The sequence below is a fragment of the Podarcis liolepis genome (assembly GCF_965112155.1).
Source record: "Podarcis liolepis genome assembly, chromosome: 16".
Lineage (NCBI taxonomy): Eukaryota > Metazoa > Chordata > Lepidosauria > Squamata > Lacertidae > Podarcis > Podarcis liolepis.
The window spans coordinates 38,224,241-38,242,513 of NC_139567.1; the positions used below are offsets into that span (position 1 = coordinate 38,224,241).

The 18,273-nt window shown below is 45.4% G+C and overlaps 1 protein-coding gene across 7 annotated transcripts in view; it reads left to right on the forward strand.

Annotated features, from left to right (window-relative positions):
• The window catches only part of SYNRG (synergin gamma), a 56,949-nt gene that overhangs the window by 21,726 nt on the left and 16,950 nt on the right, over window positions 1-18,273 (forward strand). For all 7 annotated transcript variants that reach the window (XM_083479743.1, XM_083479744.1, XM_083479746.1 and 4 more), the window contains 3 exons: window positions 1,497-1,615; window positions 3,539-3,601; window positions 9,357-10,280. In XM_083479743.1, coding sequence (XP_083335869.1) covers window positions 1,497-1,615; window positions 3,539-3,601; window positions 9,357-10,280 — 1,106 coding nt within the window. The remainder of the gene's footprint in view (window positions 1-1,496; window positions 1,616-3,538; window positions 3,602-9,356; window positions 10,281-18,273) is intronic.

The following is an 18,273-nucleotide window of genomic DNA, read 5'->3' on the forward strand; positions in this document are numbered from 1 at the left end:
TTAGCATGCATCTGTGAACCGCTCAGCTTGTAGGCCACTGATAAGGAGATTTATTTGAAAGTGTCTTGCTCCCAGTCCATTTTTTTCCAAAAACAAAACAAAACCCCTATATCTGTGAATCCCACAGAAATCCATATTTTCGATTTGGTGGCGTGGATTTGAGGTTAAACAAAAGCATGAGTTGTTTTAATGTCGAGGATGCTGTTCCAAGCTGTCAGCAGGGAGATAAAATATGTGAGTCGTGTGGTGAAGCTAATCCGGGGCGGCTTTGCTTTTTCCCACCACAACAAAACATAGATTTGCATGGGAGCTGCAGCGTTTGGATGCTTAATCAACTAGATCAATGTGTATTTAACTGCTTTTTAGCTGTTTCTATTGAATTTTGTACATTGCCTTCCACCCTCCCTGTTGAACTTACAGTGCCTACAAAAGAGATTTTTTTTTATTCCAGCAGGCATTTTAATTAAAGTCTGATTTTATAGTTTTGATTGATTTTTATCTATCTGTGTTGTGGGTTCTTGTACACCACTTAGAGGTGGTTGTCATTAAGCTGTATATAAATTGTTCAAATAAATAAAGATAAGAGAGGAAATGGTGGATTTATCCAAAATGAGCAGGGGGTGGTGGTGGATGACAGAGGGAACAGGTGTGTGAGAAAAGGATGCAAGAATACAGGTCCTGGGTGGGCCAGAAATCTCCATCCTCTTCCTTTTTGCCTGGATTTTTTTTGTGCCCGTCTAATTGCTCTGCCCTCCCTTTTAAACTCAAACGAATGATTTTCGGCTTAAGATAGGGACTGTCAATTCAGAGCAAAATCTATGTAGGTGGTAAAGGGGTGGGGGAACACCATGTAGCTTGTTACTGATTTTTTTCCTTCCCTCTCTTACCCTAAAAATATCGCCGGGAAATCTTGCGGCATAAATTTCAGCATTGCGTATATATGTGTATGTGTGTGTGTGTGGTTTTCTTCACCCTTGAATGGGGGTAGGGAACCTTTTCCAGCCCAAAGGCCACATTGCCTTCTGGACCAGCTTCCTGGGAGGTCACATGCCAGTGGTAGGCGGGGCCAGAGGCAAAAGTGGGAGGGGCAAAGGATGTAAATATTACAGTAGGCTAGTTGACACCCCCCCACCCGTCTATCCTCCCTCCCTACTGGTAAGAGGCATTATCTCGGTTCAAATGTGAAGCGGGGGGCCAGGGAGAGTTCAGGCCTGGGAGAGTTCTGAGAGCCCGATAGAGAGACCTGGAGAGTCTGAGGTTTCTCCCCCATTGCTGTAGAAGTCCTACCCTGTGCTCTGCCGCAAGTAGAAGTGCCCTCTCAGGCCACCAGAAGCTGTTCTTGCATCAAGATCTCTCCCATCCTTTGACTCCCTTTCCACCCTAATGCAAAGCTTGAGAACGTCTTCTCTGACAACTGAGCTGGTCTCTGCAGGAGCAAGGCCCTTTGTACCCAGCCCTCTCCTCACATTTTCCCCTTCCCTTGCTTTTTTATGCAGCGCCCCTCCGATGCTGATGCCGCTCTCCGGCGTGAAGGTGCCGCCCGCTGTGGATAAGTACGCCGTTTTCAAAGGGATTGCCACCGACAAGGCTGCAGAAAGCACAGCTTCGCTTGGAGGTAAAAAAAAGCAGCTGTCTAACGTATTGGTGCACTCCTCTTTGTTATGACCTTTAATGGGTTGATCACTCGTCTAGGAAGGGTTGTGGTGGTGCCGAGAACACTTCTCCTTTCCCCATGGGTGGCCCAAGACATTTTGGTACCCGAGGCGAACAAAAAAATGTAGCCCCTTGCCCCGGTCCCCACCAGGGAAGGAGGGGTGAGTGGAGATGTACATCAGGAACAAGGGGGGAAGAAAGAGCGACATTGGGGTCTGCTGCGCTTGAGGCAGCCACCTTCCCTTACCTCATGGGTGGGCCGGCCCTGTCTATCCCCATTTACCAGGTTTACCTTACCCTCCTCATGCACCAGATCCAAGCGTGAAGCTGTCGTGTGTGAGGCTAATATGGAGAGAGTGAGATCCATGTAGGCCACCTTGAGCTCCTTAGAGGAGAGGTGGGATATACAGATAACCTTGGTGTAAATCTGTATCCAGTGTGATGTCGTGGTCAAAGTGCTGGTCTAGGACCCAGCAGACGAGGGTTCAGATTCCCACTGGGTGACCTTTGGGCCTCTCAGCTTAGCCTACCTCACAGGGTTGTTGTGAGGATGAAATTGGGGGGGGGGAGCTTTGTACACCGCCTTAAGCTCCTTGGAGGAAAGGTAGGCTATAATTGTAATAAACACTAAGCTAAAGCCCTTGCCCTTGCCATCCTTGATTTCTATGTGCAAGGAATATTGATTGTTGTACGGGGGACACCGGTTTGCACAAAACCTGCACTTGCTGATTGATATGCAAAGATGCAAATGTAGACACGGTGACTAAAATTGAAATAAAAAGAGACGGCGGAAGAAGAATGGAAGAAATTTAAAATCTACCTTAAGGACTACTATAAACTTGATGAATGTTAGAATGTCGAGGTTTTCAGAAAGAAAGGGTTACAGCGATATAAGATTAGACTAAAGGAAAGATTAAGATGAAAGAGGTTGGAAAAATATTTAGAAGTTGCTAAAAAATTATGGACATTGGGATGCAGAAAGGGGGGGTATGGGGGAGTCCCGGGAAAGAGGTTTATGAAAAAATGTTATGAAATTATATGTGTTTGTATGTCTTTTTATGTGTTTGTTTGTTTTAAAAACTTTGTAAAACCAATAAAAAATTTTATAAAAATAAAATAAAATAAAATTGAAATAAAAACGCCATATCGCTTAGCGATGTGATGAAGAACTTAGACTCTGTGCCTGCTGAGTCTTATCCGGGCACTAACTGTTGATGGGTGACTTTAAGGCCCCTCCTGCTCTTCCTCTTTAGAGTTCTTTAAACTAGAGCGGACAGCCTTTTGGAGAGAGGATGGAATAACTGGGAATAAGCCACAACTGAGCACAGTGGGACTCAATTACTTAGGGAGCAGCCTTACATTGAGTCAGAACATTGGCCCGTCTGGCTCAGTATTGTCTGCCCTGGCTGGCAGCAGCTCTCCAGAGTTTCTGACCTGGGTCTTTCCTAGCCTTACCTGGAGAGGCTGAGCATGGAACAGAAGAGCTTTTGCATGCAAAGCAGATTCTCTGCCACTGAAATATGACCCTTCCCTTGAGATTCCTGAGCAGCATAATCCCTGCTTCCAACTGCTCCTACAAAATGCCTAGGCTGCAAGGTAGGATTGGGAAACAAAGGGGGGAGGGAGAGGCATGTTGATCGCCAGGAAAAGTAAAGGAGAAAGCAACTGATTTTTCTCAAGAAGTGCCCAAGAACACATCTCAGAAAGAATTCTTTCTTTAGCGGCTGATCTAAAGACAGTCACGCACAGTCACTTTACGTAATGTGCCAATTTTTAACTTGTGATGATGATGTGTGTGTGTGTCTTTTATTCCAGCCTTAATTTAACTATATTGTGACTGAATTTTCCTTTTTTTTAAAAAAAATAATAATTATACCCACAATAGATTATGGAGACAAGTACAGTGCTTTCCGAGTGCTGGAGCAGCAGCCTGAGAGTAAGCCCTTAGGTAAGTGTGCCAGATTTGCAAACCTTGATATCTTTGCCTTGTTGACTCTGTTCTTCTTCTTCAGGTTGTTTTAAGGGACTCTGTAGGTTTGGCAAAAATCCTACCAACACCAGTCTCAGGGCATTAATACTGTGTGTGTAGACATTTATTTAAACCAGGGTTTCCCAAAGTGGTGAATATTCACTCCCTCTCTTCCCCCCCCCCATCTCTCTCTCTCTCTCTCTCACTCACTCACACACACACACACACACACACATACAGACACACACGGTCAATGGGACCTAGAGGTGCAGAGTTTCACTTTTTAAACTTTTTTTTTACAGTGTCTCAATTCTAACCACCCCTCTTTCACTCCCCCACAAGGATGCAAAGGCATAAAAGGAAGCTGCCTTTAATATTCCTTGACTTTGTCTCATTTACATTCCTAAGAAGTTGGGTTGGGGTCAGTGGCAAGCTCATCAAGGGGGTCAGTGGACTCAGAGATTGGGGGCCACCCTACTTTAAATAATTGAAACAACCTTCGTGCTGCCTCAGTTGTTGGACTGCAACCTCCATCAATCCCAGCTGTTAGGAAGCGAGTGTAAGTTCTGGCTTAAATGCCTGTTAATATGCAGCTGCTTTTCAAAGCTAGGCATTTCTTTCTCCGCTCTTCCAGGCTGTGGGAAAATGCTGCAATGAGCCTTCTTCCTTCTCAGTTTATTGCCATTTTATATAACTGCAGAAAAGTACAGCTTTCTCATAGCTGTTTCCAGGAAAGCTCATTTCCATAAGGTCCCCAAGGGCGGCGTAGTTACATTTTCTGGGAAAGATGCAGTTTCCTGGATCAAAATGGACTAGAGTCCTTTTTTTAAAAGCACCTTTTTCAAAAGACTGGCAAATATGCTATGGCTAATTAACTCAGTGGGCTACAGGCTGCTTCATCAGATGCTGTGTGCATTTCAATAATCTGAGGCCAGGGGAAACGCATTACGAGTCTCAGTTTCTCAATAACTGGACTGTAGCGCAAGCTTTCCATCGTCTCAGTGTAACCAGTGAAAATTGGAAGCAACTGCTTTGGAGACTTGGAATGCCATTAACAGTTTTAAAGCTAAGCAGGACTTCAGCCTTGTCAGCACCGAGACCGGAGACTTCCTAGGGAGCCTCTCCCTGAAGGAAGTACAGAATATTTTATCTGTGAAGCTGCCTGGCATATCACTCTAAAAGTCAACAGTTGCAAAAATGCCTTTATTAAGGTCAGCAACAAAAAAGTCACAAAATCGTGGCAAGCTTTTTGAGATCTCCAGCACCCTTAAATCAGGTTGGAGTGTTGCACCAAGCAAGGGCTTGGCTTGGCCTGAAAAACGTCTGAGCCTGTCCAGTATTTCAGAGAAAGAGAAGTTGGTTTTGAATTGCCCTCTTGTCACTTTTAACCCTTTCACCAGCTTACATTTCTAACGGAAAAGCTTGCAGCCCACCAGTAAGTTGAGTTTTGCTGTACCTTGCCTCGGTTTGGGTTGACGTCAGTTTCACAAAGGTGCTTTTCTCCCCGTCTGGGAAAGCTGGAGTTTGCACCAGGTCCACGTAACAGGAATTCTGTTTGATGTGACCTCAGTACCTTTTCCCTCAGTAGCGGGTGGTGGAGCAGCATTGCTCACCTCCAAACACCCACATCACTGTTGCATCCTGGGAGGTGCAAGGTTGGTGCGGAGCCAATGTACCAGTTGGAGTTCTGGATTGGCTCTGCTGGACTGTTTGCACTGTATCAACCTCACCACTCCCTTGCTCCTCCTCTCCATCCTTGTATGCAGCAGCGTCACAGGAAGTCAGGTGACTGTTGCTACCCCATCTTGCCGACTTTTGCCACAGCTTAAACTGGCCTGAAGCGTTGATTTGCTCTTTCTGTTGACTTACGGCAGCATTTGTGAAACTGACTTAACTGGGTTTTCTGTTTTCGTGGTGACGGTGATTTGAAATATTGTAAAGCAAAACCTCTCTCTCTCTGTGTGAGTAGATATAGATAGAAGTTTTGCATTGCATTACCTTTCACGTAATGTAGACATATTTTAACAGCAGCTTCTGTGTAAATATGTCTTGCTGGTGAATGGGTTAATCAAAATTAAGTGAATTCAATGGGGCCAACTGTGTGGTCTAGCTCTGTGTAAGGGAGCTCTAGTGTCTTAAGAGAGGGGCTGTAGCTCAGTGTCTAGAGCCCCCGCCCTGCAGGCAGAAGGTCCCAGGTTCAATTCCTGGCATCTCCAAATATAGCTGGGAATATCCTCTGCCTGGAACCCAGGAGAACCACTGCCAGTCCGTGTAAGCAGTACTGAGATAGATGTGGCTGTGGTCTGACCTGGTATAAGGCAGCTTCCTGCATTCCTAAGCATCCTGTTCTAAGGTAACAACATGTACACAGGTGATAACTGGAGAAAGTTGAAGTAGGGCAGGGATTTCCAGCGTCATGCTTCCAGGCCGTCTGTTGTGCCCAAGCATGACCAAGAGCGTATGTGAAAAAGGCTTCAGAAAATATCCCTACAAGAATCCAGACTGCACAAGAGACTGTTTGCTCTTCTTGCTCAGTTCTTGTTCGCACAGGTTCAGCCTTTCTGACTTTGAACATGCCCATTCAGACACACTCCCATTTCTTTGGGTGCCACGATTGGATGCTCAGCTTCCTGTTAGCATATAAGTTGTGGAATGGGCAGCTACACACCTAGCAAGCAGCAGACCCCTCTGCTCCACATCAGATAAGCCAAAGTAGCTTCCAGCCTATAACTTGGCTCTGTTTCTCCTTGTTGAACTCCCTCTCCACTCCAAAAAAGCCCTCTGCTCCTGTGGTTACTGCAAAAATACATAGATACCACTGCCTGCTGTCCTTATCTGGAGTGGTATCATCTCCCCCAAACTCCATTTCAGAGATATTTGTGTATCAAGAAACCATCTTCTAATAACTTCCAGAGGGACGTTCATGCTAGTTTGCTGCAGCAAAACCAGCAAGAAGTTCTGTAGGACCTCAGGCAAGCTGATTTACTATGTCTTAAGCTTTTTGTAGATAAGACGTTTTCCAACAACTATCTCCCACTAAGGAACCATCTACTTGCCTTCCTAATTCGTTAACGTGGAGTTAGCTTAAGAAAGGAAGGCTGGCCACCACCAACCTTGGGAACAGGAGACAAGCTGTTTAGAGAAACTGGGTTTTTTTATCTTTTTTACTATTATTTCCCCAAGAGATAGCATTACATCGCCAACGAAGACAGTACAAAACATTGGCTCTAAATAATTAACTCCAAGCAGAATAAAAAACAATTAAGCAATGCTGGTCAAAAGAAGTACCGTTATTGGGGAAACGGCTTTGAGGGGTTGATATTGATCATTTAAAGTTCATGAGGAAAGTGATGGGCTTAGAAATGGTAGCAATGATGGCGCCCCATGAAGTTGCCTGCGGAGGAAATTGATGCATTGAGGCACCCACAGAGGATAACTTAGGGATAGGCAAGTTCGTCCATGTTTGTTTCTCTCAGGTTCTGTTTTTTGCAATCTTAAGTTCAGCTCTCCACGTTTCTGCATGAGTTTGCACTGTGTGTGCTGCGTGTGTTTTCTTTAAGTCCTCATGACGATTCATAGGGATTTTAGTGCAGATTCTAGTATACAGCTTTGCCTAAAATACACATTTTTGCAAAGCGATCTCCCCATATACGATGCATTTTATAAGTTAATTTTCACCAATGTCAGCATTTTTATACACACTTTACCCGACCACTCTTTCACACGTTATTTGGCTGGGTAAGCGCATTGCAAAATTCAGAGCAGTGTGAATTTTGAAAGCTTACCTGCATTTTGAGTCGTGTTGTTTCGGAGAGTCTAAATGAGGTAGATCTGCCTTTAAGTGAAAACTGAATCGGATTTCTCCCCCACCCCGATAAGAGCTGCCCACCTAACTTGTAAAATCAGGGACACTCGGGGAATGGCATCAGGTGATTGATTGATTGATTGATTGATCGATCAATCAATCAATCAATCAATCAATTTGATTCACTATATAATAAATAAATGAAATGCTTAAATTGAATTTGAAGCTTATCTCACTTTGCCACCAGATGGGCTGTTGCTCCTGAATAGCTAGTGCCTTAAGAGCTATGGGTCCGCTACACTGCCAGGGAGAGGGGTGCATTTCTACCTCAAAGAAAATCTAGTTCTTTGACTTGTATAAATTATGCAAACGAAGGCAATTTGCGTCAGTTCTTTCAGCACATAATTACAGTTTTGTAATCTAGACAAGCTGTATTCTTCTTTTATCAAGGCTCATTACAATACTGTTGATGGGCTAATACAATTAAGCATGTATAATCACAGCTCTTTAGTTACGTAGAAAGCATTTGTGCCCACCTATGAAACAGTGATAGCAGCTGATTTTCTTCCCCACCCCAAACAAATTACCCAGACTTCTAGGAAACCCCTTCTCAATAACCAAACGACCACAACACAATTTAGCCGTATCACACTGGCCGCATACCCATGATAAAAATCTCTGTTTAATAAGTTGAGAGATGCGTAGACTTCAGGAACCTGCACAAAGCTGCTTTGCTCTTCACATGTAGATCAAAACAAGCCAGGAAGCTGCAGTTGACCATTATTGCCTGTTACACATCAATGAGGAAACTATGGTTCATGTCTTCCAAACAAGCCAGGATTTGGAAACCAACTTTAAGTCACAGCTTCAAATTATGGTGGTTTAGAAGCCATCGACCATGGTTTCCTGGTCTGGATGTAACAGGAAACTATAGTTAACTGGGGCTCGCTCGTTTGTTTGTTGGTTCATTCATGTGAAGGGAAGAATGAAGTGAGAACAAAACAGCTACACAAAGTGTGTACACACCTTGACTTTCTAAACTGAGAGTTGATCACATGTGAACATGGCCTGCGTGGGACTGTATTTCTTCTAATTACTTTACATTAGGGGTAGCTAACCTGTGACACCCCCCTCTCGGATATTTGTTGGACTCCAGCTAGCTAGCATGACAGTTCAGGGCATCATGTGGGCTACCCATGCATACATCACTTCATTGGTATTTGAGACAGTAGTTTTGCTCAAAATTTCTTTTGGGGCAGGCTAGTTTTTTTGTTATCAGTGTAACCCACTCTGCTCCCCTGTGTGCAGTGGATTTCCACTTGGCAGAGAAGTTCTTTTCAGAAATGGGTGGTCTTTTGGGTGTATTATTCAAAATTGGGGAATAAGTCTGCCTTGCAAAAAAACAGGAAAAACAGATGTGAAAAATTCTTCCTACTGAAAGGCTGTAATGCCTGAATTAAATGCAGACTATACTTCTGTTCATAATTCCAGCATATGAAAGAAAGACCCAAGATAAATTAAATTACCCCCAATACTGGAAATCACAGAATACTTCAGGAATGAAAATATATGTGAAAAGAAGAAAATGTATTGATCAAAGATGTCCCATTGGTTTGAATGGTCATCTTCAGTAGAATTCTAAATCTCCCCTGTTGAAATCTATCGGACTTTAAAATGCTTGATTTTGACTGGCTTGTGCTTGCTGCCTGCCAACACACACACACACACACACACACACACACACACACACACAATTTGCCTTGAGCCCTTGGGAAGAACTGAGATGGAAAGTGAACAAAACAAACAAATTACCCGTAAGCCATTTTGAGCATTTGTGCGAATTAATACATTTATTGCTCAGCTGAGAGAGTCACATATGTCGCTCTCGAGAATCCTACTGACATTTTCCTCCTTTCTCTTGCTCTTCAGGAGACAGCTTTGCAGAGTTCAAGTCTGCCGGAGCAGATGACGGCTTCACGGATTTCAAAACCGCCGACAGCATCTCTCCGCTAGACCCGCCGATGAAAGACAAACCTTTCCCTCCGCCTTTCCCTTCTCTACCTGCACAGTCGAAGCCGCCACCGCCGCAAGGAAAGCCTTCTCTGAACCTGGCAGACCTCGATCTGTTTTCCTTGGCCCCTGCTGGCGAGAACAGACCTCTTCCCTTTCCACCCGCCTACAACTCGCCCCAGCAGCCGTCTTTCCCTGCACCACCACCTCCGGCTCCTGCCGCTCCTGCGACTCTGCCGGCACCCGGCAACAGCTCGATCCAGCCCGACGACTTTGCCGACTTCAATCTCTTTGCGGGGTTGTCGAATTGTACCTTGGCCGCCACTCAGGATGAATTTGCAGACTTCATGGCTTTCAATAACAGCGCCGGCTCTTCACTCAAGCAAGAGGCCAGCCCCATTCCTCCCGCTGGCTCCTTGGCCAACACTCTGAAGAGCGGTCAGAGCTCGGCCCCCGCCTCCACCAAATACGACATCTTCAAACAGCTGTCTCTGGACGGCCCTGGCATAGGCTTTGAAGAACTGAAAGACCACACCCCTTCGTCCGTGAAAAGCGAGGACGACTTTGCCGACTTCCACTCGAACAAGTTTTCCTCCAGTTCCGAGAAATCCCTGGTCGACAAACTGGCAGCTTTCAAGCATGCGAAAGAGGACTCTGCTTCAGTCAAGTCTCTGGACCTCCCGTCCATCGGGGGCAGCAGCGTGGGCAAGGAAGACTCTGAAGATGCGCTCTCTGTCCAGTTTGACATGAAGCTGGCGGACGTGGGAGGAGACCTTAAGCATGTCATGTCTGATAGCTCTTTGGATTTGCCAACCGTTAGTGGTCAGCATCCGCCAGCCGCAGGTGAGGAACTAGTTAGATTGCTCTGGTAACGAAGGCAATGGAAATGTCTAAAAGTATTGCTCCCCAAGCTGAATTTCAGTATTACGTGCCGGTCCTCTGAACTTGTGTTCTTTGGCAAGCTGCTAATCTCTTAACCAAGCAGTATTATACATTTTTCTTTGTTGTCGTCCGACGTAATTTTTCGATTTGGATGGCTTGAGGTGGATCCTGTTCCGTGTAGAATTGCCAATGCCCTCTTAGCAGCCAAGCTTAAACTGGTCAAGGGGGGGGGGACCTCTTGTGTTCATGGTGCCACTCTCTGAGAGCGCCCGAGACAAGACTGCTGCCAACAAGAGGCTGCCTCAATACTCCATAGGTGTTATCTAACTATTTTGCAAGTTAGCCTTTGCACCCTCCCACTGTGCCAAGGGTTGCTCCTCTTTGGAAAGAGACCCATCTGCTCTTGGAGACCTCATTCATCTCTGAAGATCTGTAAGGTTGCAGTGTCAGAGTGAATGTGGCACATCTCTCAAGAAGTTTGGTGTGCATCTCCAAGGCCCACTGCAGACGTAATACCAGTTCCCTCTTATAAGATGGCGAGTCAGCCTCAAACCCTTCCCCAGTCTTTTTTTCAGGGGGTGGGGGTGGCGAACTCCCTCTTGCTGCCTGAACTACATTGAAGCGATACCTTAGCACTGAGGCTCAAGTTATGTGGCATTTCAGTTCAGCTAGGATTTGATACCCACTTGAAGCAGTGGTTACAAGTCCTGATCAAACTGAAGCACAGGTTAACCTTAACCATGGTTAGCAACATTGGTAAGGTACTGCTAAACTATGGCCGCAAGGTGAGGGAGTCGTACCTTTATTATTATTATTATTTTACTCTCAGTTTAAGGCATAACCAGTGTTAGCATCTTCTTCAAGCCCTCTGTCTGTATTGTGAATTTCCGTTCCCAGCCCCTCCACCTGTATTCTGAAATTCTGCCTCATGCAGTCTTTGCACCCTCATAATCTTCGAACAGTATAGCTGCCACGTTGTATTTGCAGAAGTTGCCGGGCATGGGCAACCCCTTGGCAAGGGAAGAATAAAAGGCTAATGCAGAACTCTAATCAGTGCTCAGAACGGGGAGGCCTCTTTGGCCGGGATTGCTGCTTTACGTTCTGTTTTTGTACACGAAGGTCCGTACTTGGGTCCAAAGATGTCTGTGGCTTTTGTAAGGTCAGAATGCTTTCGCCACAACACATTTTCTTCAGGGCAGATCCATGCCATGCATTTAAAGCGCACCCAACACTCATGCAAAGCATATCACCTCCCCAAAGAATCCTGGAACCTGTAGTTCAAGGGCACTAGGAACTGTAGGTCTGTCAGGAGAAACTACAGTCCCCAGGATTCTTTGGGGCAGGGAGGTCATGCCCTTTAAATGTGCTTTAAATGCATAGTGTGGATCTGCCCTTAGTCTGCAAGGGGAGGTTCCCGGTGCTGTGTATCGGCATCAGAATCTATACTTGATGCCCACATTGTGACTTTACGGAGCCTACCTGTCTCTGTGCAAATAATTGACTTTTTGTAAAAATGGGACATGCCACCTTGTGTTGCGAATCTGGATCCACAGGCACGGTGGAAGACACTTCCCCATAGAAATTGTCCCATAACTCTGCATTAAGAATCAGGTGACTGTAACTACCTAGCAAAAGCAAATGACGTGGGCCTCTTCCAGCTAAGCTCCATGGTGTTTAGATGGGAAAGGCCCTTTTGGCTGGTCCACCTCGTAAGGTTCTGACTTTGGCTGCCAAATCGTGGTGGGTGCTCATGTGTTTGCAAGCTTTCCAAAAGCCGAGGGGATCTTGTGTTGAGCGTTTATAGTAGGAATCCTCCCTTTTTCCCCTTTCCTTTTTAGATTTCCTTTATGAAATTAGAGTGAAAGCATAGAAATCCAGTTTGGTTGCAGCTCGTTAAAACGTCACACACGTGCCCTGTTTTTGGTTTGTGCTTTTTTTAAGCCTGTAAAAACAAGAGTGGGAAAACAATGAACTAAGCTTTTTGTGGCCTTTTAAAACAGGAGAGAAATGGCAGTGTTCCGAAACAAAAACAAAAAAGTATTATTCAGCGTTGGTATTATTTGTGGCAGGAAGGCTATTGCTGCAAGCATCACTTATTTTCACATGAACTAAAATTCCCTCCCCCCCACCCCAAGATATTGGGTAGAGCAGAAATTTACCATATTACAATCATTTTTTAAGTGCTGAAGGCAGGGAGGGACTGTTGGTGGCTTTAGCTATGGAGAATTCCTCTAACAGGGTGCAAAATATCAGGAAATAATTCTTCTTGGTGAAGAATGAAAACATTTTTTGTATGTTAAAATGCATGGGCATAAGGCCTGTTGGGTCGCCCAGTTCCCTGGCACCTACAAAATGTGTGTTCTTGGAAGTTTTTACTTTGGGTTTTTCCAAAAGCACTTTTTTCCTACTATTTTTCTAATCTTATCGTGTCAGTATCTTTATATGTGGCTCGTTTCCCAGAGATGAGTTTGGTGTCCGTAGCAATTCAGTGATAGACACTTGCCGTTTGATTTGTGTTGAGAGATGGATCTTGGGTCCAAACGCTGGGTTAAGCAGATCATGTTCTTTGATGCAAAGTGTGTTAAACTTTTTAAGTGTTGATAATCAGGAGGCTGACAGGGTGTTTTTGTTGGTTTGGCTTTGCTTTGTCTTTTCCAAGACTACTTTCTAGTGCCAACTCCAATGTATTCCTCAAAGGGGCCGGTTCAGTCCTAATGCTTCCGATGCCCTAACCTCAGTCATGGCTCAGCAATGGATCACAGAGACTCCCTTCTGGCACTTGAGTTCCCACCATTCATAACTATGGTTCACTCTTACAGCTGCATCAAAGCTAACGATCCTTGCTGCCACTTAGAGTTGACGGCTAATCTCAGTTGGGAGTCAACCCATTGAGAGCTGCACAGCCCTTTTGCTCCTTCCTTTATGCAAGTGGAGAGATGAGCCGGGAACCTGCTGGCTTCCCCTTTATTTCCAGACTGAGAAATTATGGTTAATGGATGACACCCAGTGTGGGTTATTTCCAGAGTAAAGCTATTTAAAATCATGTCTGTTCATTTCAGCGGGTCTGCTCTCAGGTCTGACTTGGCTGTTTCACCCAAAGGCTTCCAGGCAACTTAGGATATGGAGCCTTGATTTGAAATTAGTTTCGGAATCCTGGCTTGTTTGGGAGCCCTCGACCAGAGTTTCCTGGTTTGTGTGTAACAAGAAACTGTGGTTAAGTGCAGCTGCGTGGCTTGTATCTTCACTTGGGATAAGGGAAGGGTGAAACGCGCAAAATGGCTGCATTCAGCTGTACGGCCAGAGGGTGATCCCTTAAACATAGTAAAACGGCAGGAAGTATTACATCTGCTCTGGCCCAGACACTTTTTATTATTATTATTTGGTCCTTGTCTGAAGTCTCTTAGATCATTCTCTCAATTCTTGTTTGTTAAATCAACTTTTTTTGTGCTCTGGCGTTTCCATATGCGTGTGTATATATGTTCTGAAGCATTTCAAGCTCTGAATTGATAATGTTCAAGTGTCTATATAACTTTATTTGAAGTTTACATACTTTAAGTAGACTTTTGATTCCTGTTGGTCTGTAAACTGAAATGTCAGAAAGGGACAGTATCCCTTTTATATATTTATTCCTTGATTTAGGAGAAGTGGCTGGTCAGCCGTTGGGCGCTTAACTTTGTGTTGTCTCCAGAAGGGGCCCCTCCACAAGAGAGGTTCCTGTCAAAAAAGTGAGCATGTATGTAGAACTGAATTTATCTGAATGTTTCAGTTTTGGCACAGCAAAGAGAAGGACCTAGGAATTTAGAGGCAGTGATGAGTTATAGTGACAAGAAGGGATGAATGTTAGGCCAGTTGTGTGGGGGTGGGGTGGGGAGATGTCAGAATCTGTCCCCTTTCAGCCAAATTGCCTTAACTTCTCTAGGTTGGGGTGAAGCAGAGAGACTTCTTTTCCAAATTCTTTCAAGGGGATACTGTCTCTTTAAACTTTGCTATATGATTCCGTGTGCAGAAGGCAGCCAATATGAAAAATGTGGCTAGATTTCAAATGGGGGGGGGTGGGTTAACCTCTGACAAACTTTGAACTTTCTAAGCCCTTGCTGCATGTTAATTTCAACCAGGCTACTGCTGCTGCTGCTTTCCTTGCCAAATTTTAACCCTTTGCCCCCCTCCAATGCTCTTGTCAATTTGAATTGTTTGGTGTTGGGGTCTTTTTCTTTCCCAATCCTTCCCTGTCTTTGAATAATGCAGCCAGGGCAAATACCCTCACCTGCAAATTTAATGGAAGATTGCATAATTTCTTGAACCTGCAGGCCGATAGTCCTTCTTCCCTACCCCCACCACCACGCCTTGGTGCTTATTGGGGGTAGGGGAGAGGAAACTTCATAAATTGAAATTGGGCCAGAGATCCCCCACTTTTTGCTGTCAGTTTTCCTCCCCCTCTGATACCTTTATTTGAACTCGACATTTCCTTGTGTGAATGTGCCTTTTCGAATCTGCTTAGATATCTCTCTCTTCTGCAAAAAGACTGACCTGCATGCTTTGATTCTGATGACTGCCCTTTCGAGCTCCTGTATAGCATTCTCTTTTGCGATCTGTAAGTCCTGCTGTGTTAAATAAATATTTATCTTGGCATATTTTGAAAGTCTGAGCATGTGTGGTTTTTCTTCCCCCTCCCCACTTTTTTAAAGAGTCCAGAAATGCATCTGGTTGCCATCAGCAAAAAAAAATTTAAAAAATTAAGCTCTTAAAGGTTTAAAGCAATCGTATCCCCTTCCACTTAAAACGTCTCTCTCTCTCTCTCTCTTAACATCTTCCAGAGGGGTAGCTGCATTAGTCTGTTGCTGCAAGAACAACAGAGTTATTACAACATAAGCTTTTGGGGACTAGACTGCACTTCATGAGATATGTGAAGTGAATTTATCGGTTTTCTGAGATAGCAATTATTATGTCATTCTTGCTGGCCATTCACAGAAGAATTGTCGGTAACACAGACATCCTGACATTGGAAGCCAGTTAACACACATAGTGCGACAAACATGCATTGTTCTCAACCGGTCCCCAAGCGATAGCATTAAACCTCTTGACAAATGGTTATGCAGCTGTTTCTCCTCTTTTTAGTGACTGTCAGGGCAGGGAGAGGAGAGGTGGTGGCGGCCAAAGCCAGCCAGCCAGTCAAAGCAAGTACGCAAAGATGGACAAGAGCTCTGTTTGTGGCTGAGGGACACGTTGCTCAGGCTCAAGAGCTTGGGCACAGTTTCTAGGGCATTATAGGGCCAAGGATGACAATTCATGAAGGGTGATAGCTGTGTCCTCCCTCCCTTCTTAGACGCACAAGCCCTGCTGGATCTGCCCTGAACCTCCGGACAGTCATCTTCCTTGGATATCTGCAAGTCGTAATGTTACGAGAGAGGGAGGAAAACTTTTCTCTGTCCACTTTCTCTCTGCCATGCATATTTCTGCCATGCCACCTCTTGCTTGCCTTTTCGCTGTAAACGGGAGGAGTTGCACCATCCAGCCTTCCTCCACAAAACTATTGGGTTGCTGAAGCAAGGCATTCTATCCCACTTGCCTCCCTGTCCCAACTCCATTTTCTCCCTTCCTTTCCAACTGGCACTCTGTGTTCTTTGGGTTCTGAGCATGTTTAGTCCTCACTGGTGTATATATATATTTTTGGAGGGCTTTTGTGCCCCCTTAGGGTCTGTTTTCAAGATGTTGTCTTCCTCCTGCAAACCTCAGAGTTCTCCCATATCATACTTCTCTGTGGCCCACTTCAGCTCCCGTTCTTCTGAAGCTCCAGTGTTCGCTACTAGAGATAACATACTTCCCCTGCCCCCCAGCCAACTAGAGAGGGGGTTCCCATGAACGTACAGTGGTACCTCGGGTTACATACGCTTCAGGTTCAGACTCCGCTAACCCAGAAATAGTACCTTGGGTTAAGAACTTTGCTTCAGGATGAGAACAGAAATCGTGCGGCAGCAGCGGGAGGCCCCATTAGCTAAAGTGGTGCTTCAGGTTAAGAACAGTTTCAGGTTAAGAACGGACCTCCGGAATGAATTAAGTACGTAACCAGAGGTATCACTGTAATAATCTGCAGATGAAGGCTTCTTTCCAGGTATGGGGGAACATAAAAAAGGCTGCCTTACATCTAGTCTGACAGTTGGCTCCTCTAGCTTTTAGTATTGTTGACACTGACTCACAGCAGCTTTCCAGATCTTCCAGTAGGGGCCATTCCTAGCCCTACCTGGAGATGCCGAGGCTTGAACCTGGGACCTTGTGCATGCCGGGCAGTAGACACGGCGACTGTGTACACACTGCATGTCTAAAGTCCGTGACTTCCCCCAAAGAATCCTGGGAACTGAAGTTTGTTGAATCGTAGCTCTGCGCAAGGTGAACTACAGTTCCCATGATCCTTGCCGGGAAAGCCATGTACTTTGAACATCTAGTACGTGAACACAGCCTGTGAGTAACGATGAGATGTTACATAATCCACATCAAAAGCGAAACAGCCTGCACTGAAGAATGTAAGGTTTGCAGGCAGTTGTGCTTCACGGTTTCTTCCCCTGTCTGTGTTGCCCCATACATCTTGGCCTGCTTGAATCCTTGTCCAATGTGGCAGCGCTTTAACGGAGTTATTGCAGCTGTCCCACATGTTTTAACAGCAGGTTTGCCATGTTAGCAAAGTAACCATGGACTCTTAAATATGCCTGCAGTAGTTAGAGGCAGCCAGCTGGGACTTGAAAGCAACCAGTCACAATGGCTTTGTCCTGCCACCACTGTTGGAGGCAGTATGCCCCTGAATGCCAGTTTGCAGGGAACTGCAAGTCGCTGTTGTGCTCAATTCCTGCTTGCGGGCTTCCCGCCAGCATCTAGTTGGCCACAATGAGAACAGGAAGCCCTTCGCTTCCTCGTGGGCCCTTAGCCATGATGTCTACATTTTATATCCAGACGCCAGGTATCGCAGGTGGGATGAGTTCTGCCATGCTCAGGTCCTGCTTTGTGGTTTCCCATTGAGGCATCTGGTTGACTTCTATGAGAGCAGGATGCTGGGCCTCTGATCTGATCCAACAGGTGTGCTCTTATTTCCTTACAGCATTTGCTCCATTGACTAGGGTCGGAAAAGACTCTCATGGATCAGCAGGTAGGGCATTCCATGCATATTTTGTGGCTGTACCTGTGATCAGGCCTTAAGGCAGCCTGGTGCAGTTTCCAGAGGGGGGGAAGATTTGAGGGCGATGACTGGATTATCCGCAAGGCCAACACACCAAAGAACTGAGTGGAGATGAGCTTTGCCAGGCGCGCTCAAGGAATTGTGGGGGAAGCTGGTAAAAGGGGCAGCTTTAAAAAGGGCCGCTTAACGTTTCATTTAAAGTGGTTTAGTACCCCAAAGGAATCCAAGATGGCTAAGAATTTAAGAAAAAAACCATGCCTAACAACACCCATGTTATTTGTTTCACGAGATTTATGCACCACTCCATTGTAAGAAAGCTTCAGAGAGGTTCACAAGAATAAAGCAACGGAATTGTCAGTAAAAAGAGTTGAAAACCATTATTTAAAATCTTCAGAGAATGCTAATATCAATGATTAAAAACAGATTAAAACATGTCAACACTCTACATATCTGGGTAAAGGTAAAGGGACCCCTGACCATTAGGTCCAGTCATGACCGACTCTGGGATTGCTGTGCTCATCTTGCTTTATTGGCCGAGGGAGCCAGCGTACAGCTTCCGGGTCATGTGGCCAGCATGATTAAGCCGCTTCTGGCGAACCAGAGCAGCGCACGGAAACGCCGTTTACCTTCCCGCCGGAGCAGTACCTATTTATCTACTTGCACTTTGACGTGCTTTCGAACTGCTAGGTTGGCAGGAGCAGGGACCGAGCAACAGGAGCTCACCCCATTGCGGGGATTCGAACCGCTGACCTTCTGATAAGCAAGTCCTAGGCTCTGTGGTTTAACCCA